Source organism: Labrus bergylta, chromosome 23, assembly GCF_963930695.1.
Source record: "Labrus bergylta chromosome 23, fLabBer1.1, whole genome shotgun sequence".
Lineage (NCBI taxonomy): Eukaryota > Metazoa > Chordata > Actinopteri > Labriformes > Labridae > Labrus > Labrus bergylta.
The window spans coordinates 9,724,929-9,752,909 of NC_089217.1; the positions used below are offsets into that span (position 1 = coordinate 9,724,929).

Consider the following 27,981-nt stretch of genomic DNA (forward strand, 5'->3'; position numbering starts at 1 on the left):
TGTTGCTGTTTGCATTGGATACACATGTTCCCCTGCTTTTGTGTAAGGGCTCTATCTGCTGGGATACAGTGTGTATTACAGTACAGGTATTTTACACCCCACAGTCATTTCTCTTCTCAGGTGAGTGGATTCTCTGTATAGCCTACAATAACCCTGTGACAATTAGTCATTGACACATTATTATAATTAACCATCATTAATCTTTGTCACTTCTCAATGTTATGTTGTTTCTGTATAAAGGCTAGATTTTGGATGAATAGCAGCTCTTTCAGATAGAACACCAGAAGGGTCATCTGACAATGAAACTTGACAAATTAAGCTATTCTTAGGAGAATTGTGGATGTTATTTTAGAAATGTCTTTTTAAAAAGCAACACAATCATTTCCATCAAGTCATATAACTTGGAATTTTTGCACATAGATGTGCCTTAACATGCACAGGACACTTGGAAAACACACTAAAGAGCATATAAAACCAGAAAAAGCATAATATGACCCCTTTAAGGCTAAATTTTGAAAAGGGCAAAAAACTTGCATCAAAATAGTAAGGCATACCCAAAGGCCAAAGTTAATAATTCCGGATGCCATTCTTTCAACGAAACAGACTGACTAGATTTGACTACATCAGTTTCCAAATGTATTTAAAGTTCACATATAATACTCCTTTTCAACCAGTTTAAATTAGTCCCAGACCTCCCCAAAACGTGTAGGAAGTTTCTCACCACAAATCCACTCCCATCATGTATCATGCATGTTTATAACCGCTCAATTTAGCCGTGCTCAGAATAGGCTTTTCTTGTTTCTGTAGCTTTAAATGTAAGTGAGCTGTGTATGACCACGCCCCTCTCTGGAAAGGCTTGTTTGGCTTACGCTTCCTTGCACCATACCGAATTGCTTACAGTGAGAAGTCAGACTCAGAGGACAGAAAAATCCTCAAGCTGTTGGAGTGTCACCCACATAGGGGAGGGGTTACTGCCCTTTGTGATGTCACAAAGGGAACATTTCCAAACAGCCTGTGTGAGCACACATTTTCTGGAAAGTGGAGCAGGCAAAAGATGGAGAGGAGGGACTATCCTCATAATTGGGGGGGGTTTGTAGACAGACTCGAGACACATATCAGTGTTATTACATGGTAAAGCGTATTTTGCATAATATACCTTTACGCTTGGTTTGTAGCTACACACCTGTGTTTGCAGCGTCCTCAACTTTTGTTGTTTTTTATGGAAACACCCCTTAACATTTTCCTCATTATAATCATGGATGTAATATTCCTGTTATGTTAGTAAAATCATTATGAGGCACTTTAAAAAAAAAATCCCATATACATTAGCATGGAAAAACTAATGAATCACTGTAAACTTCTTGCTTTAGATGTTTTATTGTTGTTTAATAGTTTCATATAATGCAGTGGTAGACTACTTACCGTTAACCTGCTGTCAGCTGTAAGCTGCTCATGCTGTAGCTGCACAGTAAGAGCAGTGATCAAGCTTTGCTCATCCTGTGCTGCAAAAAATATCACTATGACAGTCATACAGCCGTAAGAGCCTTGACACCGTATTATATCCAAGAAAATACATTTATTTCATTAAACATGTTTAACTTGATTGCATTTTAGTGGTGAAAAAGGTCTAAATATCTTAAAGTGATGACGCATTGATCATCATGTTTCAACCTTGAATAGTTAGATTAAAGTATTGCCATATTATAATATCTCACTTTGACATAAATTGTAAGTCACTTTATGCTCTAAATATAGAAATAGCCGAAGTAATGAAAATTGGTACCATGCATGCCATTAGGCTGCCATTTTTTGCAGTGTGCAGCCCATGGTTGCGTCACATGACCAGATAATCTTCTGTGTATTTCCGCGTTCACGACGGCCGAGCTGTGAATCAATGACTCTCCATGGAGCTGTGCAAAGTTTAGCAAAAGCATCTCTGCTGGTTTCATCTTCCTCCCCTCCGGCTGCGCCTGTTGTCTTCATCCTCAATGAATGAAGCTGTAACTATCTGAGGCTCTCCTCCTCCTCCTCCTCCTCCTCCTCCTCCTCCGCCTCTTTTCTCCATCGAGCCTGTCTTCGACCAGCGCGGCCGACCTGGGGGGGAATCCGGGGAAAGGGAGCCGCGGCGCTGCACACCGGCCGACGGACAACCCGCCGCGACGCGCCAACAACATGCTCACCCGGGTCAAGTCCGCCGTGGCCGGGTTCATGGGCGGAATCATGACCGGGGGCAGCTCCGGCGGAGGGGGCAACAATGGTTCCGAGCTGCCCTTAAAATTCCCATATATGAGACCGCAGTTCCTTGGACTGTCCCCGGATGAGATCGAGTGCTCCGCGGACCACATAGCCCGGCCCATCCTCATCTTGAAGGAAACCAGGAGATTACCGTGGGCCACCGGATACGCGGAGTAAGTAACCTGACCTCAGCTGTTTGTCAAAGCGGCTCTTTGTTGTGTTGCAGATTTCATCCCAGTGGCACTTAATTGCACATCCTTTGTGGTCAGCCTTTTGAGGCCTGAATGCAGGTGTTCATAACAAAACAGTTTGCTCCTCCTTATTATTGAAATAAAACACGCACAAAGGTCTCAGAGCAATGAAAAGCATCGACTCAGAAGTGAACCTTGCACCTGTTGTGACCCAGACTCCATCCACCCCAGACAGCATCCTCTTGCACTGCCACTCTCAAACCTTTTATCTGTTTAAATCGCGTGCTGTTAGACGTGGATGACAGCATTCATCCAAAAGGATCACAGCACTCAAGATCACAAGCTGCCATTCACGTGCAAGAGGATGATGCAGGCTAACTTCTACCAGCAGCATCTGTGTCCGGCTATTAGTCTGCAACTGTGCTGTTTGTGACGAGCAGTGTTGCCAGTGTGTGATTGCATGTTAAAAGCTGTGAAGTGGCAAACAAGCAGGAAGATGCAACCCTCACATTGTGGCTCAACTCAAGACCGCTGCGGTGTCTAAAAAGGTACATGAGTGTGTTGCTTGCTTGTCTTTGCTGCCTTTTCCAGCATCTACATGGGACATGGATTACCATCTGAGCTCTTATAAAAGTGTCTCATTTGCAGTTTTGCACGTGCACACACACACACACACACACACACCCATTAGATCTGCTGTGAATGTTCAAAGACACCCAGGATGCTGAGAATCATGCTGATTCCACTGTCCAATGTTAACTCTTCTAAAAAAAAAATGCAGAACTGCGGTAGATTTAATCATCACATTTCTGGTTGTACTTCAAATCTCTCTTGATGAGAATGCTAATTATTAGGAAAATGTTCATGAAGTGCAAAGCGAAATGAAAGTGTGACACCAAATACATGACTGCGGTAATGTATTTAGCTTTATTTTATTTATTTATTCGTAGGTGGTGTCAACCTCGAAAAACTGTTAAATAATCTCAGATTGAGGCGTAGTCGCTCAAGTTACTTCCACAGTATAAACGCAAATCTCATTTAATATTGACGCCACACACTATAGACAGCGTTTGACAGAAATAAGATACCTCTGCCACACTACAATCTGATTGAATTTATGCCATGGTCATCCAAGTGGATGAAAGATGATGTTTGGAAGCATATTTAATACATAAATATAATCTAAAGTAATTCTGTGATTTAAAACAGCATGACTGTTTAATTACTTTACTCTCCCAGGTATTTAATTTAAGAAAAATCGACAATTATTCATGTTTTTCTTAAAGCCAATTATTTTTATTTTAACATATGCTTGCACAAGAGTCAGTGCTTTGTTTCACTTGTATGTGAGTTTACGTAGTATTTGATCACATCATGGCGATATCTGCACAGCACACTTTCTGTGTCGATCAATCTTTCTGCAGATCCAACAATTCATATACCGCTAATTTAATTTGAGAGGGAAGTAAATATTAGAGCCTGACCTTTATATCTGTCAGCAGATTAAATGACGATATCACTGTTTTTGATTTGTATCCATGGTAACAGTTTACCAATGAATCCATAAAGCGATCCATATCGATAAATAGTCAGTTAACGATTTAAAAACAGGTGCATTATGGGACGCAGATTGCTTAGTGGTTAGGTCGCGCCCCATGTACAGAGGCTATAGTCCTCAAGCGGGCAGCCCGGGTTCAAGTCCGACCTGTGGCTGCTTTCACACATGTCATTCCCCACTCTCTCTCCTGATTTTCTACTTAATCCACTGTCCTATCAATAAAGCAAAAAGCTGAAAAAATAAATCTTACACATCGTACCACACAGACCACCTGATACAGGGACAAAAACAAAAGTCTTCCCTAGAAGTGTAACGGTTCAAGATGTTAAATGTGACAAACACATGCACGAGTAAACGCCTGTCACAAAAGGGCCAGAAGTTAGTTTTATATTCTCACATCTTTTTTAGCAGTATTTTACATAGTAATCATGTGTCTTTCATGCTCTTTCCAACACAGCTACCCAAAGACATTACATCACAGATAAAAAAAAAACCTTAACTAAAGCTTTTCCCCCTCTCACACAGAAAAATGATAAGACGTAATTCAGAGCAGCTTGGTGCTTTTGTGTTGAAGTGAGAGAGAAAAAAAAAAAGTCTGAAGAATAAGCAGCTTAAAAAAAGTATCACTTGATCAAATTATTCCTCACTGTATCCGTTTCCGGCCTTTTATCACACAATTCTATTTTAAGATGACACTCTGGAGTTGTGGAAGTTTTTGTGTGTAGTGTGTGCGGTTAGTATTTTACAATAAGATTCATATAACCTTGAATAACGAACAAATGCAGAGCCAATTCCTTATGAAGTAGATAAATATAAGATTAGTATGCCAGTGTAGATTATAATTAGAGTACATTGTCAGGATGTTTTCTGTGTGTCTACATCCCTTTGAGGCTACATCAACACTGAATCATTCATATATTTTTGCAACCTTGTAAAGAAAAGCAGTGCATCAGTGCAAATGCATAATTACTTTATTAGGAACATATTAGTAGAATTCATTTCTTGACCCAATAATTAAGCAAAACCTTCCTTTCGCTCTCTCTCTCTCTACTTCGACTCACCGATGATACTCAGAACAGGCATGAAGTGTCTCTCTGGGACCGGTGTGGATAATGAGTTCATTTCGTGTCAGCTTTTAATCTGTAATTAAAGACTCCCGAGTTGTCATTACAGCCGTCGTTTCGGCTTTTGTCTTTTTTTTTTTCTACCTCTGTGGAATAAAGGTTAATCCAAGACAATCCGAAGTAACTCAGTCGAATCTTTTGTTTTAGTGCTAATAATCAACTGCTAGCACAACTACAGCTACTGTAACAACAACTGCATTATGGGAGTAAAGCTTTTGGGAAAAAAAAATCAACAACACAAGAGCAAACGTGTCAAGAAAGTTTCAAGTTTGAGTGTGTTTGTTGGCTCTAATGTAAACTGCAAATGTTATCATAGCCAACCAACTTACAACCTAGCAGTAACTAAATGTTACTAACAAGGCATGCCAGTAGTTTAAAAAGCTTTGGTTGCAAAAGCACATCGACTATGAGGCCTACTTTCTGCAAGTTGGCCTTAGTGCTAACAAATGTGCTGCGTAAAGCTAGCTGCTAGGTCCTTCCCTTTTATTGAGCTAGTTCACTTCAGCAACCCCAACCAAACCCTGTTACCTAGGATGGTATTAGGTTTGTTTGAAAACAATGTCGTTTTCAGGAGTTTTGTGCAAGTGTGAAAGCACCATAAGACTCTTGAACAGTACATTATATCTTCCAAAATTGTCATTTTAAACTGAATATGTTTCATTTTTAATAATCTGCCTAAAAAGCCCATTAGATTTAAACATGTTAGAAGTCATCTCAACTTATTTTTTGCTACATTTTATTCAAACGCTCCCATTTTCTGAGTTGTCTTTCTTATCTCTTGTATTCAGGTGCAATCACGACCAAACGCCTGAAGAAAAAGAACTACATTTGTACATTTTTTTTTCTTTTTTTTTGGGCGTGTTTTTTGCATTCAACCCTTGTTGCTTTTTTGTTGTTGTTGTAATTGCTCCTTTGATGTGACGAGTTAACCAGAGGCAAAGCTGTGAACCATTGTGCTTCGCCAAACAATAATCCACATCCTTCAGGCCAGTGTCTGGCCCAGAACCTACTGCCAGGGGTAGAGAAACAAAGAGGTTATTAGATGTCTAACAATGGAGGGGAAAATGAGGTTTTGTTCCTAATGGGAGGAAAGCTAATTGTTCCGAATACAACAAAAAAATGTGATTGGCAAGGAAATGAAATGACTGTGATTTTTATTTTTTTGTGCAAATGCTGAAACGAGGACAAATTAGATGCGAGAGTACTTTGAACCACACGCACAAAAGCACCAGCTGCACCTAGCAGGAAGGAGCACCGAATGATTCCACTATTGATTAAACCCATTAAATGCATTGTAGTCACGAAGAATGGGGACTGTTTTTGCTAATACTTTTCACATTCAGGTTTCAGACTTTCACAGAAGTATGTTTGCAAAAATAAGTAGGACACAATCACACACAAACACACACACAGCCAGGCCGACAAGGCTGCCTGCACTTCTAAACATCTACAAGCTCCAAAGTGTTGAATGCGTCACAGTGTTTTATGACTGTAATAACTCAGAGGGCATTTTCCGTTGTAATTAGCGTTGTAGTGGATACAGTATTAGGTTTCAAAAGCAGAGCCAGGTTATCACAGTGCAGACCAGCCCTCTGGACATAATGGCTTTTATACAAGGCATGCAATGCTGAATAACACATAACCTATGTAGTTTTGAACTTGGAGCCCTTTTGAGACCAAAAGGCACACATTGACAACCAGCTCAGTTGGAAACATAAAGTCCTTGGTGCAATTTATTAGAGTATTTTTTACATGTAGTCCATCAAAAGTGACAGTGATGTGTGCATTTTTTTGTTATAAGTTTGCAAACATTTATAGTGTAGGTTTAAGATATGAATACAGAGGAGAATTTAGTATTTTTTTTATGTGTCCTCTGATGGATTATTTTCTGCACCATCAAACTTCTGTCTCGTTTCTCTCTCTTGGAAACCAGAGAGTGTGCACAAAAGGTGCAATGAAACAGATACAAACGGCTCTCTATCTCTTTTCGTATTCTTTTCAAATAGAATACTAAGTGTGATTTTTCAGGCCTTCTATCTTTCCCTTTCCATCAAAGATGATCAAACGTGCGAGGCAGAGAAGCAGACCGTGATGCAGCCTCCACAGAAAACATCCACAGTCTGTGTCTATAAATAGACATGCCAATTTCTTTTTCACAACAAGCCTCCAGAGATGTCTGTCTATCAGTCTCATTGGATTTGCTCTATACACGCTTTGTTTTTTTTTTCCATTCTTTATTTTAAGCTCCATTACATTGGTTGTTATTCAGCAGGTTTAGCGGCCGCTGGGACGACAGGAAAAATATGAAGGCAAGCCAAAAAAAAGCTACGACCCAAAATGAACAAAAACATTAGGGCTGTTCCCTCAAAAACATCCCATTTGAATTGGATTTGTTATGCTATTCTTCTGACTCCTCAACACAAAAGTGTAAGACTAATTGAAATATTCAGCCATCGAGCTATCATACTTACTGTGATGTTTTTAAACTCGCTCTCTGTTTATGATTTCAAACCAACCAAAAATAATTACGTTAACAGATACGGCATGTTATGCACTAAAGTTTCATACTGGACAGTTTGTAAAAGAGGTAAATCCATCATTTAGACCATATACACAGAAATAAAACAGTACAAAGTTAAACTCAATAAATAAATGAATATAATGCACTGTATGACATATCCACAATTCATTAACAATTTGTGGTGTCAAATCAAATGTGGTGAATTTTTTAAAGATTTTTGTACTCTCAAATGCCCGTCTCCATTGTATACTGTTGGAAGCTTCTTGTATTGGTGGAATGAGTTACACTGAAAAGCAGCATTGGGGGCGCCAGTAGCCTAGTGGTTAGTGTGCACGCCCCATGTACGACAGCTATAGTCCTCCAAGCAAGCAGCCTGGGTTTTAATCCGACCAGTGGCTCCCTTCCTGTTTGTCATTCCCCACACTCTCTCTCTCTCTCTCCCTGATTTTATCCTATCTCTAAATTAAGGCATGAAAGCCCCCCCAAAAAAACTTTAAGAAAAGCAGCGTTAACAAATTGTATGAAACGCTAAAGTCTAAAGGGTATATAAATATGGACATTCAATGCAAAGTCATTTTGTGTCTGTCCTTAATCACTATTGGGTTTTCTTTTCTCTTGTATACCATTAGGGGTCTGCCTGCTTAAACAAGGTACAAAAGATGAAAAGGTAACACACAAACGCACGTACTGCTTTGGGCGTGTACATACAGTCACACACACCAACAAACACTTTGAATTCACCCAGCAGCAGCAGCAGCCGTCCTGTTGCATCAGCTGAGCAGGACCACAAACAAGCTCTCCTGTTTGATCTTCATTAGGAACACGAGCTGCACACGAAGCGAGCACAGTGTGCAGATACAAAACCTCAGGCTGTGGCTCGGACTAATTGTTGTGATCCTGCAGTGAGCCGTAATGACCATGAAAGACTTCTGCACTGTTTCATCCAACAAAAAGCGTCTGATGTTGGATATATATATATATATAATTTTTTTTTACAGCTTGTTCCGGATCACAGATGTCAGACTTTGAAATTATAGCAAGTGATGCATCGGTTGCTTGTAGCAACACCATTACAGAAAGAAAGAAAAAGTTCCAGGAGATGATTTGTATAGAATTAGACCTATGAATGGCTGAGAATTCAAAGCCCAGAGTATGAGTCAACCTGTGTGTGTCCTGTGTGTGTGTGTGTGTTTCAGGGTGATCAATGCAGGTAAGAGTGCTCTGAATGAGGACCAGGCCTGCTGCGAGGTGGTAGTCGCACGAAGGAGGCCAATGAGCTACTGCCCCCCCTCCACACCAAGCAAGACCCCCACGGCCAAGAGGCGCAACTCCCTGCCCAACGGAGAGGGTCTGGGGCTGCGTATGGAGCACGGCATGCTGGGAGAGGTAAGACAGTACAAGAAATGATGCAGTCTGTGAAATGAATGAATACCAAAGGGTGTACATACATGATGCATTCATGAACCGTTTAGTTTGCATGCATACAGATGGATACACATGAAGTAGTGACCTAACTAGTGCAGTTCCTTTTAACAAATGTGCTCCATACAACACAGAATCAGACAGGATAGTAACTTTACAAGCCAAGCCACGACTTTATACGTTAGGACAGTTTCAAACAAACGTCTAATTAGATTTTAAAAAGAGGATGTGATTCATTTTTAATTACCCCAACATCAAAGTTCAACTACAATACGGCATCGTCATCATATCTTTGGAAAGTGCTATTTCTTCTCTGGCTAACATTTGTGTCCTGTTCTCGTGAACCTCATATCTTAGAAATGGTTGGAATAAATATGTACAAATTCGTCACAAATGCCATTCCAGGACTCAAGGATGAACTGATCGGAGATGTGAGGTCAAAGGTTAAGATGACTGAGCCGTCATGTCTGACCCATCCTCAGTTGTCCAATCAAACTGTTCTCACGGGAAGCAGAAAGGATAGCGTGTTACTGAGTCAGTGATGTCATTTGGGAGGATGTTCAGACATCACTAGTTTCCATGGTTCCACCCTGTGATCTGTGTGGGAAGGTCGGTCAGGGAATAATGAGCTCATTCTGAGTGACTAGAGACCACTAACCATTGTGGATTTATTTTAGTCACAGCACACTGTTTAGTCACATAAAATGTAACACCACCTTAGCTGAAATTACCGCAGAAAGATGACCATTCAGGTAATAACCAGCAGAGTGTGTGATGGCAGAGACTCTACCAAGGTGTGGGCCCCATGTGCTGTTCCTGCTCAGATGAGCAAATGAAGAGTGAAGGAGGTTTGACCTCTGGCGCTCCCTTGCATCAACTGGACAAAATGAGTCATGATGTTTTTCTCCCGGGCTGATCCTCTCAGCGATGACTCACAGATACTACAAATTCAACTGTAGTAGCATTAGTCATGTAGCTTAATGTTTTCTTGAGCAAATGATTTTCATTTTGATCAATTATTTTCCGATGAGTCAGAGAAGGATTTTTGCAAACTTATCCTTCAGACAAATTTGAGTATTTATCATTTCCATCTTTGAACATGTTGCCTTACTGTCAGTTTAAAAGTGATTCTAAAATGTTCAGGACACCAAAATAGCAGGAGGATCCTTTTTGCCCTCAGAAGGATATCTCATCTTTTTTTTTTTTTTTTTTTTGGACTTGCTCCAAGGGAGCGTCAACGCACAGATGTGTGCTAGCCTAACACCCTGCTTGTGTTGGATCATACAAGTGTAGGACTGCCTGGGTGTATTTGTTCACAGCTGGGGGAATGATGCAGTTATGCTGTTGTGCTGGTCCTGTGTGTATCATAAAGATTTTCCTCTGAACGTGTCCCGTGTGGGGAAACAGGCTCAGCATAGTTGCTACGCCATTAGAAAGAAAGACATCATCAATGTTCAGTTTGGATGATGTCCATTAGACAGAATGGGAATTACTTCTTCCATCTATATACTTATTATTTCATATTGGGGCGTGGTCAGAGGCGCTGCTTTGTCAATAGGCAAGGCAGGCAACTGCTTTGGGCCCCAGACCAGTAGTGGACCCCCAAGAGCTCAGAAACCTTAAGTCACAGCAAGTTCCTCAAAATGTGCAAATTTTGCAATGACAGTAGAAAACCTCCCTAAGGGGGCCCCATCTGAAAGCACTCACTCTTTGTTCCCTGCTAGTTGTCCCATGCAACATTGCTGTGAAAACCAGAGTTTGTCAATAAAAGTTATTGAAGGAAAATGAAGAGGCATTATCTTTGTAGGAGTGAAAAATAATAATGAATGCTGGTTTGAGGGGACCCCAATACATTTTTTTTTTTTGCCTAGGACCCCAATATTCTCCAGAATCGCCTAGAACTGGCCGTGGTCGAGGTTAGGACAGATGTTTCTCCTGTCTGTTTGTTCGTATGTGGATGAGTCAAAAAGAGTCTTGAGTTCAGGGATATGTCAAAAGTTCTGGGATTTCTGAGGCACATTCCATTCTCAAGGATTTATGACAAGAAGTCAATTCCACTGTGAGAAGGGGATTAAGAATTCTGCTGTCTCTGATTTGAGGGGGCTGGTGAAGTATTTTGGGCCTTATTCAAGTAATATTCAAGATACAGAGGTCATCTTGGGGTCAAATTTAAGCTCGGGAAGTTTTGTAATAATGAAGCTGTGATATTGAACATGAAGAGCACACAGCCTTTATTTCGTCTTTTAGTAAATTATGTGGATACTTCAAAAGTTGAATGGCAGAATGTACTTAATTTAATTCTTAATTTTTTCATTATTTTGACAAAAAAAAATGTTTATTAAGATATGTTTTTGGGGTGCTAAGACCAAACGGCCCAAATTGGGAGTAGTCGTGATGAAGTATGATGTAAGTATGTTTATTCAACATGTGTCTGCAGGACAGTGAAGGGCTTGTGTTCCATTACTGGGCCTTGTTCGATGGCCACGCTGGTTCAGGCGCAGCAGTCGTCGCCTCCCGCCTGCTGCAGCACCACATCGCCTGCCAGCTCCAGGCCGTCATCGAGATCCTGCGGAACCTCGCCTCCCTGCCCCCGACTATCATGGGCGAGGAGCCCGACAACAACCCCTACCTCCAAGGAAACACCCCGGGCCCTCACAGAGGCCTGACTCGTGCCGCTTCGCTGCGCGGGGCCACAGGTCCATCCGGTCCCCCCAGCAGCACCCCGCCTCCGCCACGGTTCTTCACCGAGAAGAAGATCCAGCACGAGAGCCTGGTGATAGGAGCCATAGAGAACGCTTTCAAAGAGATGGTGAGAGACAGGTGCAAGGTCCTGATTTGATTCTAGTTTACATAACTCGATCTGTCCTGAAAGCTGCACACTCACTTTAAGTCAGGCGAGAGATAGGACAGTGGATAGAGGAGGAAATCAGGGAGAGAGAGATGAATCCACAAGTTGGATTCAAACCGATAACGCCCGCAGGCCACAGCCGCTATACATGGGCGCTCTAACCACTGTGCTCAAACTAATTTTTATTGTAGCCTGACAAAAATTGCTCTCAATGAATTACAGGAAAAAAATGGGTCAGTGATTGAGCACTTAAAAAGCTTTGAATTATTAAAATAATTAGGATGATAGAGTGCTGATGATGATGCTGATGATTAGAAATGGTTGGAATAAATATGTACAAATTCGTCACAAATGCCATACCAGGACTCAAGGATTAGAAAAATAAATACATAAGAGACAGTGTTTTCACCTGTAGAAATATATCTTGGCATTCACTTGATGAGGTTAAAGTCTATAAATCTTCCATTAATGATATAGAGTAGTTTGATTTGCACGAGACACACATACATGGACTTGTTTCACCATGTTTCCATTTTTTTTCTAGTTTGAAATACACGACATGTCAACCGTACATTTTTGCAAGTGGGATTGTAAAAAACATTTGCAATTAATAGATTAACAAAGAGAAACGTGTATGTATTGCTGAGTTCTTTCTTGTGTTTGCTGCACTTACTCACTGATTTTCCAACCTGAGGGACTAAAGGCAAACATACCCCCACCCACCCACACATACACTTTATAGACATGCACACAAAAGCTATTCTTAGTACACAACCTTTATCGTCTCCATACACAGTTTAGTTCGACCTTTAACTCCTGGCTGAATGTCACTCTGCTGAACAGATCACAGTGGATTTCTAAGTTATCAAATGTATCTAGATGTATTTATGTCACTATTAAACTGTATGTGTCCTTAACCTCACAATATCTGAATACGTTATCCAAAAGGGAACAGATTTTTTAAAATGTTTTTTGTAATTCCTTTAAAAAAAAAAAAAAACTAAATCTACCCAGTGTTACCACTAGATGGCGATATAAAACAGCCCACAATGGATCTTGCGGATACCCAGATTTTAAAGGTCACTATAGCTCCTCTCAGATCATCAATTTCCCACGGGGAAAAGAAGCATTTTTACACTTTGCTGGTCATTTTTTGAAGGAGAATATAATTTGATCAGTTAGAAACAGAGTCCTTCATAGAGTACAATCACTGGACATACAAAACAGTGTTTACAGCAGGATTTATGAAAGACTGTGTGTGTGGCTGTAATTGTGAAATACTTAAAATAGAGATAAAACTTTAAGGGAGAAGTGAAGAAGTGACATCTTTAGAATTGGATTTTGTGAAATATGAAGACTAAATATCTGCATGAACAATCCATATTAAAGGGTGTTGAATCTTGATGTGCAAAGTCAGGAAACAAAGCCTTCTCACATTTCACTGTCTGAATTAATCATGCACAGCAAGGTCTTGTGTACTGACATGTGGTCAACAAGAGGTCCAGGTTAAACCAATCGATTCGTCAATAGTCCGCCCACACATCGTCTGGCTTCTTTTTTTTTTTTCTTTTTTTTTAAAGTTGATCAGATTTTCTTTGTCTTTTCTGCTGCTTACTTTCTGTCTTTGATCATTTCTGCATGTGTGGGCTGCATGCAGTTTGGAGGTTGACTTTACTGACCCTTCTTAATTTTCATGTCACATGTGGGTGGATGTGGGCATTCTTAAAGATTGCATCTGTTGTCTTTCTCAGCGAGGCTTTATTAAAGATTGACAGTCTCTCTCTCCCCTCAGGACGCTCAGATTGAGAAGGAGAAACAAGCCTATAATGTGACAGGAGGATGCACGGCTCTATCTGTGGTTTACCTCCTGGGGAAACTATATGTTGGCAACGCAGGTGACAGCAGGTGTGTATGCAAACGTTGTGTCCTCGTAATAACTGGTCTGGGACAGTAGAATCGGATCAAAATGAATTATGTTAGTTGGAAGGAAATCTTTTTCCTCCCTCTCGCAAATACTGAGCCATTCATTCTGAAAGTTTGAGCCAATCATATGGTTTGCCTTTGCATGACTTGTCAAACTTTTTTTTCTGTATTGTCTGCAGGGCCATCATCATTAGAAACAATGAAATCATTCCCATGTCGACAGAGTTCACACCAGAGTCAGAACGACAGCGGCTCCAGTTCCTGGTAAGAAAACTTTGACACAGAAAGAGAGAGAAAGTGTCTTTTTTAAGAAGGCGAGGCAATCGTATTAATGTTGTACATGTCAGCAACAAGGCAATTCAGAGTGGTTCACACAGGACATCAAAAGCGTCAAAACAAAAGGGGGAAACATTACAAATCCCTAAAACAAACCATAAACAGCCAAAGAGAAGATTAAATATGACCAGGTATGATGTTATACAATAAGATCTAGAAGAAATATGACATTAAGCAAAAAAAAAAAGAAAAGACACTGAAAGTCGTTATCTTTTCTGCTCCTCTGTGCTTCAGTGTTTTATTGCTCTGAAGTCTCTAACTCTCCAGATCATCATCCTGAGGATTTAAGCTCATAGTTAGTTCTGTCATTGTTGAGTCACAGCACACAGGTAGGGGCCTAATATGTGCGATATCTACTGAATGAAATCATAAAATGTGCTTACTGTATAATCAGACATTAAGGAAACGTGCTATGTTGACGTGCTGGCTTCTCTGACAACAATGTAGCATCCAGAGTGTCCGCCTTCTACGTTTCAGTTCCGGTCCTGAATGCTTTGTATTTGTTTTGACTAGAGAAGATAGGCGGTTTTGAGACACACCCACACGGCCATTTTTTCTAATAAGCTCCACGACCAGAAATGCTGTCACAAGGAAATTAGAAACTAGGATCAATATTGAAGATGCTTTTAGATAAGTGGAGAGAGGTCAGAATACAGAAAGCTTTCAATACTGATGCAGAGCTGGCTAAACACTGAAGCTTCCGTGTCGCCGATTTTGCAACCCGAGTGCCCGTCAACTCCAGGGAGGAGGGAGCAGGAGGGAGCAGGAGAGAGCAGGAGAGAGAGAGAGAGAGAGAGAGAGAGAGAGAGAGAGAGCAGGAGAGAGAGAGAGAGAGAGAGCTCTTCTTGAGGAGCTGTGTGTGTGACCACGCCCCTCTGGAAGAGCTTGTGTGTCTCGGTCTTTCTCGCTCCATGCCTAATTGTTTACAGTGAGACGGCAGACACAGAGGGCAGAACAAACACCTAGCTGTGGGAGTGTCACCCATCTGGGGGAGGGGCTACTGCCCTTTGTGATGTCATGAAGGGGGAAAACTGCCTCTTTGAGCACACATTTTCTGAAAAGTGGAGCAGGCAAAAGACGGAGAGGGTGGACTTGAGGGGGTTGGATCTGTAAAGGAAAATGCAGTAGCAGGTTATTAAAAAAAAACACACCATCTCTATTAAATAGTTTATCCACCAGAAAGCAATGGAAAGTTTAAGACTGTGTGGAAATGAAATTCTCATTACTGAAACGAGTCACATTTTCTTCCTTTTTTTGAACAATAATTAAACTTTTTTTTTAAAAATCTATCACCTCAACTTTTTTTTGCACCTGAGAATTTCCACAGCCTTGGCAAATGTAATAGTTTCATACTCACCCAATATTTGAAATAATTGGAAGAATAAGATAGATGGCTGACAGTATATAATCTGAATTTTTTAACGCTCCACTATCATATTGTCAGACTCCAGGGTTAGGTGACATCGGGGGAGGGGGATAAAAAGTGATGGCAGCTGACTTTAATTCGATCTGCAAATCTGCCACACATTTATCCGCCTGACTGACTTGAAGGCCATCATTTTCTGTCCTCCAGGGTTTCATGCAGCCTCACCTGTTAGGAAATGAGTTCACGCACTTGGAATTTCCCCGGAGAGTTCAGAGGAAGGAGGTGGGCAAGAGGATGCTCTACAGAGATTTCACCATGAAAGGATGGTAAGTCTTTTGTCTCGCTTTAACACATTTATTTTCACCCAGACAAAGACCCCTGCATCCTCTAATCACTGCCACAGATTTCCGTTCCCTCCTCTTTCGCTGCTTTCACTGTTTTTCTTCCACTGTGACAGCTGAGAGAACCAGCAGGGAGCTAATGAGGGAGCAAGCCTAACCTATATGATCTAATGATACAGCAGGGATGGTCCTATATGTGGTGCTATGTGAGTTAGCGATGCACCATGCTGTCTGACTGTGGCTGCAGCAGAAGCCAGTAATGAGACACACTCACTCACTCACTCACACACAGAGACTCATACTGCACAGGACAGTGTGCACTGTGTTGGTTGATGTATGTTTCACTATAAGACTGCCCCTCAGGAGCAGAAATATACCAGCCAGGATGTTCCACTGCAGATGCTACCGTTATGTTTTCTCATTTCATCCAAACAAGGAAGAACTGTAGAGTGGTGCTGTCAGCATTAGTTATTCACAATCAATTAAGGTCTGAATGAAAGTATTCTAATCACATGCTATTGTGTCCCTTAAGGTGCACCGTGCATAAGCCTCTACACAGTGTCTCCATGTAGTCACAGTGATGGAAAAGAACAATGCTGCTGCAAAACACACATTTAAAAAAATATATCAGACAGCTCAGCTGACGAGTCAAAGTAATATCCACCTTGTGACACCAAACATTTCCCTTTCTCCCCCATTCCTGTTTTCACTTGTTTTTTGATCAGTAAGGTGTTAATGTCTTAACCTTACTGGAAGGTCCTTACTTTATCTCAAAATAAAAGTAGGTTTGTGTCTGAAGGGGGGGGGGGGATTGGGATGCAGGCATCTCAAAGTTATTCCAAAAGGATAACCATAAAATTGCAATAGTGATAGATCAGAAAGGGGGTGGGTGGGGGGGGAACTGTATAGAGCCACAATAAGCTTCCTAAACGAAATAATGCACCGAAAATTATTCACTAAACCTCTGCTGCCAAGCAACGGACTCAAAACCAAAACTGTCCGGAAGAAACCAGAAAACAAAAACGAAAAGCAAAGGCTGCCAGGGAGACCTTTGATAACACAGAAGACTGGAGTAGCAACAAAACTATCCAGCACCCGAAGTTATACTCTGGGAGACCAGCAATGGAAAACTAATACAAAGTTCTTAATTGGTGTTCATACATACACACACTGCCAATAAGAGAAACCGCATGATAACCTCTCACTACCTCTGAAGGTGAGATAATGAGTCAGCACAGAACACTGGAGACTCAGAGTTTATACCTGTTTATACCCCACACCTGAGCTTAATCAAAGCCAATCAGTGACACACACACACACACACACACACACACACACACACACCTGACTGCAGTGAGTTGATTCTTTCTCTGAGCAGAAACAGTGAGCGCCCTCACAGGTTTGATTTAAACAGCAAGTAATGTACTCTCAGCTTAAGACATTACAAAAATTTTAAATTTAGAATTTCAAACTTGCAATTTAAAATGTGCTTGATCACGATTAACGATTGAAATTCAGCTGATTAATCACGATTAAATATACCGTAATCTTAATCTTTGCAAGATGGCCAGCTGCAGTTTGTTTTTACACATGCAGCAGATTTAAAAAAAAAAAAAAAAAAAATCTACACAGCATTTATATGGATGTGGACTTCGTCTGTCTGTATGAGTTGTATTAAAGTGTCCTTCATTCAGGGAATGAACTGAATGCCTAGGTATTGTATAACCCCAATCACTAAAAGGTAAGGTGGTTTTGTAAGATGTTAACAAAAACAGAATGTGATGATCTATGAAACACTGAAACCGTATTATTTCATTCAAAAGACCTGTTCAATGTTGAAACTGAGATTTTTTTTTTGTTTGTTTGTTTTTTTAAATGATATGCCCACTTCGAATTTAATGCCAACAAAAAGAAGTCAAGATAGTGACAACAGAAGAAGGGAAAAGTTGTGAAACACCTGATGGAATATCTCACAGTTCAAAAGGTTAAACCGGGTCAGTAACATGATTGGTTAAAAGAAGAGCATTGAGAGAGACTCAGTCCTTCTGAAGTTAAGATGGGGAGGGAAGCAGCACTTTGTGAAACCTACAGTCAGGTTAAACTCGGTCAGAGATGAAAGACTGCACTGGTGAATAGTGAAACACTTTAAGGATATTGTTGTTTCACAAAGAATTTGCTTCTGTACATGAAGGACTTTTCACAAGGGACTAGGCCAAAGACCATTATTAAGTCACTGTGAACTTCACCTCCTCAAATGATCCTCTCGTGGACTTCACCACATGAGCTTCAGGAAGACTTCTAAAGACTTGCCTGTGAACATAGTCTGTTCCTGACTTCACAAAGCAAGCCGAAGTTCGACCATGCAAAGAGGAAACCAGATATAAACCAAATACAGTGTCATTTAAAATGGACTGAGGCAACGTTGAAAAATGTCCTCAGGAATGAAAAAGGTCTGACAGGTCTGGAAATCATGAATGAATCATGAAGTCCCATTGTCAGAGTTCATAAGCCTGCATCAGGGATGGTATGGGGACACATTAACGAACATGGCATTGGTAACCTGCACATTTGTAGAGCCACGATTGATGCTGAACAATATTTCTGTAATCCAGCCTTGGTCACAAATGAAAGCAGCTAAAAATAAAATTTGAGGTATTTTTTAAAGCATAGCGAAGAATGATGACACTGCTCTTTGCTTCTGAGTTTGTTTACCACAAGCAGATGCTTCTCATGTGCCCTTGAACAAGGTAACATTCATGAGAAGCTCCTCAAGGGCACGAATACTCCACACATTCTCTCCGATAGTGGCGTCAAATTGCTAAATGCACAAAGATGCCTTTTTACAAAACAGCCAAAAGCGGTAAAACCTCGTATTTGAAAAGCTGGAAATAGGGATTTTTTTTCCCTGTTTTGCAATAAATGTGTTTTTCTCTGTAATGCAAAAAAAAAAGAATACTGAAAATGAGCTCATTAGGCAGCCCGTCACATCCCACAATAAACAGAGGGAGATAAAATAGTGCAGTGTATCGTCTCTGGCTTTATCAGAAGTTTGACGAGCATGGTGACTGATGGATGTAGAAGTTGGATCTCTGCGTCTTGTGCACAAAAGTATAACAGAAAGCTGTGTGCGCCCTAGAAACAAGGAAAATGTCAAATTCCTGATAAGTGTATCATTTAAAGAATAGTGAACTCATCATAGAGAGTTCTACCTCACCTATGACAACCATTATATGTAACATGCTAATTTTAAGTTGTGTATGGTTTTGGGAGATTGGGATGCAATTGCAGACCCCGGGTATCTGAAAGTTATCCCAGATGGATAACCACTAGAATCGCCAAACGATTAAATAGGAGGGGACAAGAAACCAAAAAGTTGCAAGCAAAACCAAAAGGCTCTCTTTCAAGACTAGAAACAAAACCACTGCTGCCGAGCAGCTGACCAGAAAATAGATTAAAGGGTAGTCCCTTTGATTTCCTAAGACCCCAGAAACAGCTGAGACACAAAGGTCATCAGGCCCGCGTTTACAAAGAACCAAAAAGGCTGGGTCAGAAATTCCCAGCACCAAGAAACTACACTTGTAGATCTGCTGGAACCCCGTAAGTAAACCCACCGAGAAAAGTCAAGTGGTGCTTATGCAAAATCACACACTTCTAGAGGACACAAGAAACACGGAGAGAACCTCTCACTATCTCTGAAGGTGAGACAATGAGTCAGCACAGAGCGCTGCATCTCAGAGAGATATATATATATATATATATATATATAACCTTAACACACCAGGACCAAATCACAGCCAGTCAGTCACACACACACCTGACACTGAGTGAGATGATTAGCTCCCCACACTCAGTAAGTGACCAGTTTAATCTCCCTCACAAGTTGGAGAGAAAATGATCCCAATGATGTCATCAGGAGTGTATCTGCTTCAGCTAATAGATGTAGAGTTTGAACAAAGTGTAGAATTTGACGGATGCATTTAACAGACAGGAAGTGTCTTAAAAAGAGATCCTGTCAAGTTGCATTATTGGGAGTGCATGTTTGGATCTGGTCCCAGACTAGTGACTAAAAGGCTGATATATCAGCCCCAGTGGTATTCATGTGTATGGTATAATCATACGATAAAGCTAACATGGCTAACACTTGGTTACACATCTAGCCGACACAGAGAACAAAACGTGTCATTTTCAGTTGTTTTTCTGGTCGGTCAGTGAGTGTCGGCCCGTTTCTCTCGGTTCGGTCTCGACCACTTTGACGTAATGGCCCATTAAGCTGCAAAATATTCTGCTTTGTTCTACAGCTAGCTGCTTCATTTGTTTTTTTTCCATCTGCAGTTTGATGCTAGTTTGGCTAGTGGATGAGGGGAGTAACAATAAACTCAAACCTAGGGAAAAGTAATAGTAACTCTGTGCTCTTTATAGTTCGGCCCCTGATTTGTAATTAGCCACAGGTGTGGCTGGGCACACTCAGGCTGAGGAGCAACACCTGGGCAGCACACAGGAGAAAGGGGGGGGGGGGGGGGGGGGGGGGGATGTATCTGCTGGGTTATAGGCTATTAAAATCAAAACAATGATCTGAAAGATGCTGAAAATGGAAAAAGTGTGGTGAATACGTCATTTGATCCACATGTACAATACAATATATATATAGTGCAATTTAGATGAGTTGATAAATATATAATTGAAGCGTTAATCAGAAAGACAATCATGAACTTAATGAATGAGAAAAATCTAAATTTGAGGTATTGAAATATAGTTTTGCTTCCAGGCTTTAATGTGGTGAATAAAAAAACACAATGTGGTCAGACATATTCTTATTTTGAGTTGACAGTCTCGACTACCCTTCGTCAGTCACACAATAGTTACTTCCCGGCTCAAGCAGATGCTGCAGAAGCTGTTACTTATTATTTTATATCCAGATGGGTAGTGATGCAACATAGTGAGAGATTGTAGAACCTGCACACTGCGAGTATGTTGACTACAAAAATAAATCAAAGTGAGCGTATTCAAAGACGGATCTCAGAGTCTGTTTTACACTTCTTCTTACTTCGAACATTCACATCTTTAACGTTTGGTGTATTATCAATATGGGAATGCACGTGTGAGCCGGACATTAAAGAAGAAGAATTTCGCTTGTTCATTTCTTGCTTTTATTTTATTTTCTGAACACAGGGCGTATAAGACCGTTGAGGATGAAGATCTCAAGTTCCCGTTGATATACGGGGAAGGGAAAAAGGTAAGAGTCTGTCACCTCCGAGCTCTGTGCTGCGACTGTGGAATTCAGAAAATAACCCACTCTAAGTATTTACTCTCTTGTTGGCTGTCAGGCATGTAGCGCGTGTGTGTGTGTGTGTGTGTGTGTGTGTGTGTGTGTGTGTGTGTGAGTACATCCTCGCTAGAAGACAAAGAAGACGGTCCATCTGTTTCACTCCAGCAGCTACAGCTAACACACACGGACATCCAGACAGACACACACCACTCGGGAGATGACAGTCGTCTCTCTGAGAAGTGGAGTTAATCCCCACAGGGAACAGCAGGGGAGAGATGAGAAGACGAGACGGAAACTGTAAAAAAAACAAAAAAAAACAGTCCACCAAATGAATTGCACAGAAGCCTTCAGTTCTCTGCGGTGTCAGTTTGCTTCATATTTTCAATCAGTTTGGTTTGAGATCAGATGAAAGCGAGTTTCCACAGTGATAAAAGTCAGGAGGAATATTGAGAGATACTTTCATCATTAAAGGAACATGTTGTGTTTCTTGTTTAACCCACCAACAGGTGTTTACACAATCTGTACTGAAAGCAATAACCAGCTCCAACACACACTTCTGTTGTCATCTCTGACTGTGAGGTCTCATTGTCAAACATTACAACTGTGGTTACATCGCTCTATGTTGAGTCCACAGTCTTTTAAAAATGCTATGATATTTCACACTGTGCAAGACGCCTATACTAACGCAGCCCATGTTCTACAGGCACGTGTGCTGGCCACCATTGGTGTGACCCGTGGGCTCGGTGACCATGACCTCAAAGTTCACGACTCCAACATCTACATCAAACCGTTCCTTTCCTGTTGCCCCGAGGTAAGAGCTAACGTAGCAACTAGCCTGCTTACACTCGTTCATTTAGGGCAGAGCAGACGGTAACACTGACCCGGACAGCAGCCTGCTAAACATCACAGAGCCAAGACTTTGAAGAAACAGCAAGAAATTAGATGTTGTGGTAACTTAAAAACAGGAGCACATGTCTTATCTGACACAAGAGTGTGAGCAGGTGTGACATGTGTTTGCAGGCTGGATGACTAATTTATCGATCAGTTATTGTAAATGGTAAATGGACTTGAGCTTCTATAGTGCTTTTCTAGTCTTCTGACTAATCAAAGTGGTTTTACACCGCATGTCAAACCTACCCATTCTCACCCATCCACATGTTAAGTGTCCATCATTGTTAACTAATCCCAATCATGCACATTTACGTTACTTGCCTAAGGACACATTGGACATGATTGCTGCAGGAGCTGGGGATTGAACCTTTGACCTTCTGGTTGAGAGACAACCGACTCTACTAACTGAGCAACAGGTGCCCCAGTTGGAGCATATACATTTTTAAGGTGTATTTTGGGGCTTTTTGCCTTTATTTAGATTGGATGATATGGAATAGCAGGAGAGAGAGTGAGGAATGACATGCGGGAAAGGAGCCACAGATCGGACTTGAACCCAGGCCGCCTACTTGAAAGACTACAGCCTCTATACATGGGACGCGACTCAATCGCTAGACCATCAACGCCCAACAGCATGTAAATCTCACCGCAAATATTACCCTTTGATTTTTTAAAAGGCTGCTCTATATTCCTCTCTCTTCAATGTCACTAAGAACAGATTATCTGCACTTGACATAAGGGATAAAAAGTTGAGTTGACTTTGTCTCTATTCCCCTACGGTTCTAACACCGGCACTGGCGGCCTGCCAGCTGCTATCAATCCAAACAAACAACAACAAGCCTCTCCAGATGGCGGGGATGAGCATTCCAAAGACTTTTTTTCATTATAATGAATAATTATATAATACATCTATAAATATTTGAATGCTTTTATAATCTATAAAAAGATGGTTAAAGATGGCTTGCCTGTGCACACTAGTGACTTCATACAGTCCTGACAAGTCTGAAGGGGGTGATGTCACACCAGTAAACACAGTCATGTGCCAACAAACGCAGTAATGAAGACCACTATGGTTTATAGAAATCATTCAGATTGATGTAAACAATGGAGGTTTTAAAATTACAACAAAACAGTCTTTGCAGATGTTTGAGTTAAAAAAAAAAAAAAAAAAAAAAGCATACAGGTCTTTTAGTTGTACGCAGCCTTTTCACACTCATTAGCTTCGAGCTTGAGCATGTTAGCTATTGCTCCATTTAGAAGATTTTTTTTTGATTTTTTTTATTGCTTATACTTTTTCTCTCCAACATCAGCTACTGCTTAGCTTTAGCTTTTAAGACTGGAGACAGCTAGCCAACAACATCCTCCTACCAGAACATACAGAGCTTGTTCATTGCTATACAATGCTGTTGCTACATACATGCTACATACATGCTAAATACATGCTATTGCTAGGCCAGCTGTTTCTCTTTTTGCATTCTTTTTTCAAGCAAGAGTGGTTTATATCTTCTTGTAGCACTAGGACATTTTTTTTTAGCATACTACTCAAAATGTTAAATGATTGTGTGAGGTGACTTCTAAAACGTTCATCAGGATTCATTTCACCAGGGTCTGCTGTGGAGGGTATGATTATTGCTTAGCCTATTTCAACCTAAACTCCCTTTTTTTCGGTTATTAAGACTCAATGAGCAATATCAAACCATGCTTTTATATAAAAAAAACTTTTTTTTTTAACAAATGTCGGTTGAAAAGGTACCAACACAACACAAATGTGACTTGTCCTTCTTTTGCTGCTCGTAGTCAAGAGCATATGGATAAGTAGAGTGGATGTCGAGAGGCTTTTTCAAACGCAGGAATTTTAAATTGACGCCTTAGATTCTGTCTCCCTGAACCCATTGAACCGCAGATTGGATTTTTTTTTTTTTTTCCTCCATTCATTCTAGCTCTGCTGAACAACCCTGTTCCCTGGCTTGTTTGTCATATATCAAAGGATAAGTCTGTCACGTGACTTTCACTGCTTCTACTCGTGTCAAATCTGCACTAAAAAAATCACCAGAGGTACTAGTGTTTAACAGCATCTCTGTCAGAAAAAAAGGGTTTTCTGCTGAGGGGGAAACTTAAGCTCACCTATATGACTGTCTGGCTCTGGTTTCAAAGCGCTTTCATCTTGCGGTTGTAGTTTGTCTTATGAAGTTTTTGCATTTTTTCCTCCCACAGCTCTCTGCTTGATCTTTTATTCATTAACACCAGGGTTCATGCTGGGTTCACATGGAAGACTGAAACCCTCTCAGCACTCCGTCTTTGAGAGAAAGACAGAGACACATCAGGCGGCTGTGGTGGTCAGTGGTGGTCGGTCGACATCAACCAAAAGATCAAGGGTTCGATCTCCAGATCCTGAAGGCACATGTCAAATGTGTCCTTGGGCAACACACTTAACCCCAAGTTGCTCCTGCTGCTTTGTCAGCGGCATATGAATGGATTAGTAATTACTGATAGACTCTTTACACAGCAGCCTCTTCCATCAGTGTGTGAATGGGTAGGTGTAATCTACGGTGTAAAAGAGCTTTGAGTAGTCAGAAGACTAGAAAAGCTCTATGCAAGCTCAAGTCCATATAGTACATTCACACAAACCACTCTCAACTAAATCTAAGTGAGACACTCTCAGTGAATGAAAACTGTGTTGAATTCATTCAGATTCAATGTGAAGGCTGGGTCAGTTTTTAATTTCTATATGGCAGATAAGACTAGAGCTATTTGAGCTGGATGTTATTGACCTTGTAAGCCAGTTTCAAGTGGCAAGGAATATTTCAAGCTTCTGTCGTTGTTCTAATTTTCAAGCTTAGAACCACCAAGATTTGAAGCCTGCCGAGTTGGAACTTATATTAGCCACTAAGCGTCTTTTTAATCATAAATTTACCAGTGGATTTACCAACAAACAAAAAAAACACAGAATCTGTATCAGATAGTTGAGACGTGGTATTATCACGACAGTGTTATATCATGTTCTCTGTATGAATTGTTCATGTTATCTTGTATTATTAGAAGTTTTAGCAACACTTGCAGTAGATGGTCTATCAATGGTTCCAACAACAGGGTCAAAATGTGAATTATTATTTTAGACCCATAAAGTTTTGTACAGATATATTTGAATCCTGAGAAGATGAATTTGGTGATTATTGGACTTATATAAGCTTAAGCTCCAAATTAACTGTCATCGTTGGTTATAAAAAGGCCAGACAACTGCTAGTTAGCTTGAAACTTTTACTGTCTGGATTCATTTCACATTTCAATCACTGCAATAGTTCTCTGTGTTTAGTGCTTATCAGCAATTTACCATGCTTACATGCTAGACCAAGATTATTCCCGGTATGTCGGCCTAGCCATAGTAAGCATGTTAGCATGACGATATTAGCATTTAGCTTGAAACACAGCTTTGCAACCTCACAAGATTTCTAGCATGGCCAGCTAGCAAGAATGATGCTACTTTAGTGTTAGGGGTCAAGTTAATTTTTTGTTGTTGTTGTAAATAACCCTGCATGCTTGTATTTTGCTTTACAGGTTAAAGTCTACAACCTGATGCACTACGAGCATGGGGCTGATGATGTTCTGGTAATGGGAACCGACGGGCTTTGGGACGTCCTCTCCAACCAGGAAGTAGCCGAAGCCGTCACCACATTCCTCGCCAACTGTGACCCTGATGACCTACACAGGTCTTTTTTCTTTCCTTATTTCTTTATTGGTTTCTTTTTTTTTTTCTTTAGTTGCTTCAAAATTGTTATTCTATACACCTGAAGGCTACGTTTTCCAGTTTCCTAGTAATGTCAGGTGTTCTGGTTTGCATCATTATACTGGAATGCTGAACTGTACTGATCTTTCCAGGATACACGATTCTGTTTATTAATAGGTGGCCTCATGTCTCACTGTACTAATAATTTCAGTTCCTGTGCTAACCCAGTGAAAGTGACCCTGTATGCTGTTGGTTTATTGTTGTGTCCTCTTCTCTTACCTCATCAGGTACACAATGGCGGCTCAAGACCTGGTGATGCGAGCGCGTGGCGTGCTGAGGGACAGAGGCTGGAGGATCACCAACGAGCGCCTGGGCTCCGGAGACGACATCTCGGTCTTCATCATACCGCTGATGTACGGAAACCGTCAACCCTGAGGAGCCCGGCAGAGGTGCTTCCTTTTTAAGGACCTGAAGAGCATGTAGGCTCTTTGATCAACAGGATTCCTAAACTCTTGTTCTCCCCCTTTTTTCCCCCTCAGTGCTGTTTGAATATTTATCTTCTACCTTGGACCAACCGTATACTCAAATTTGGATATTTACATTTGTTGGTGTTTCATGTCTCTATAGAAGTTCACAGTTTGTCAGTCTGATCAAGGGAACTTCAGTCAGCACTGCATTGCGTATTTGTAAAGCCCTAAGAGTCAGAAGTAGTTTGTTGAGTTGATAGAAGTGATGAAGGAAAAAAGTAGAACATTACTGATTACAGTTCCATAGAATGAAGGAGGCTGACTGCCTCTGAACTTCTTCAGAAATGAGACAGCTAAAATAATCAAATGCTCTTTTAATGTGGAGAAAAGACCTCCTCCTTCACGTCTTCTTCTTGCCTCTCTTGCAGTGCTGTACAAAACTCTGCCCTCCTCTTCCTTCTCTTTTAGCCCTCCTCTTTTCTCTTATACTGTACACTCGACTTGTTTGTATAAAGAAAAAAAAAATACCTCCTTCGTCTCGTGACCATGGACCAGGCTGACGAGTCAGCTGCGTTTTTCTGTTTTTGCCACAGTGTGGCTTTGAAGGATTCCCTTGCTGAGGAACTGCTTCCATTTGGCTTTTCAGATTCCTGACTGATTGCAGCGAGGAGATTCTGGCATGGACCTGCATTTCTTTCCCTTCCCTTGAGCATCCTGATAGAATTTATGATTTTTGAGACTTTTGTAAGGGGAGAGTCCGAAAGGAAAGCAAGGGGAGGCTTTTTCTGCTGTTTTGCGTAGTTTTCATGTTTCACCATAAGTGCGTAGCTGATGAACGCAGAGGAAAAGACACAAGGACCTCAGAGTAGCAAGGTGGAACAAGAACCATATTTAGTGGGGATTGAGAACAACCTGTTTTGATCAAGTACTGGGATATAGTTTGATAATGGTATATGAACAAATGCATGTGATAACTCCTCAGTGATCTAAAAGGAGAACTATTAACAGCCACTCATCACTTAATCTAAGACTTGAGTCTTACAAATTGTAATTTTACTAAAAATGTTTGGGTTAGGCTGAGATTTAGATTAGAAGAATGGTAACTCACATATCTGTGTGTAACATGTGAAGCCATAGCCAGGAGACCATAAGCTTAACTTAGCTTAGTTTAGATTAAGACTGGAAGCAGGGGGTAGATCAGTAGCTTGGGCGAGAAAAAACCTCTAAATCATGTGATTGAATCCATCATATTTTATTTGTTTTATGTCTTAACACACAGCAAGTCCCACACTTAACACTTTGTTTTTATATTTTCATTTTCTTCTTAGGCTTTTTGTTTTTTTAAAGGTCCCCTGGCTTAGGCCTCCTATCTAATGCACATGGGCAGTAAGAATCATGCTGTATTTCCCTAAAACAATGAAAAACAATGACACTTTAAAAACTGGAAATTTGTTCAAATGGACAAAGTTTAAGAAATACATTTTCCCAATATCCCTAGCAAAGGTCTGACTGAAAAGACTAAACATAAAATATGACTTAGACCCCAGTGTACCCCTGACGCACATCACTAACAAGGGAGTCATATATATGTGTGTGTGTGTGTGTGTGTGTGTGTGTGTGTGTGTGTGTGTGTGTGTGTGTGTGTGTGTGTGTGTGTGTGTGTGTGTGTGTGTGTGTGTGTGTGTGTGTGTGTGTGTGTGTGTGTGTGTGTGTGTGTGTGTGTGTGTGTGTGTGTGTGTGTGTGTGTGTGTGTGTGTGAAAGGACTAATTC

The 27,981-nt window shown here is 40.8% G+C and overlaps 1 protein-coding gene across 1 annotated transcript; it reads left to right on the top strand.

Moving 5' to 3' along the window:
• Positions 1 to 1,879: 1,879 nt before the first annotated feature.
• Positions 1,880 to 27,902, top strand: LOC109988136 (protein phosphatase 1H). The gene is made up of 10 exons (XM_020639526.3): positions 1,880 to 2,408; positions 8,826 to 9,015; positions 11,489 to 11,860; positions 13,692 to 13,804; positions 14,002 to 14,086; positions 15,732 to 15,850; positions 21,035 to 21,098; positions 21,835 to 21,942; positions 25,575 to 25,726; positions 26,031 to 27,902. The coding sequence occupies exons 1-10, from the start codon at positions 2,173 to 2,175 to the stop codon at positions 26,176 to 26,178; spliced, it is 1,587 nt and encodes a 528-aa protein (XP_020495182.1). The 5' UTR covers positions 1,880 to 2,172; the 3' UTR covers positions 26,179 to 27,902.
• The last annotated feature ends 79 nt before the right edge of the window (positions 27,903 to 27,981 follow it).

What these genes read in the sequence shown, in the direction of transcription:
- LOC109988136 (XM_020639526.3), top strand. Translation starts at nt 2,173, where the DNA reads ATGCTCACCCGGGTCAAGTCCGCCGTGGCCGGGTTCATGGGCGGAATC. An exon ending in GGCAACGCAGGTGACAGCAG is followed by an intron (nt 13,805 to 14,001) that starts GTGTGTATGCAA and finishes TATTGTCTGCAG; the next exon opens with GGCCATCATCATTAGAAACA. An exon ending in GATTTCACCATGAAAGGATG is followed by an intron (nt 15,851 to 21,034) that starts GTAAGTCTTTTG and finishes TTCTGAACACAG; the next exon opens with GGCGTATAAGACCGTTGAGG.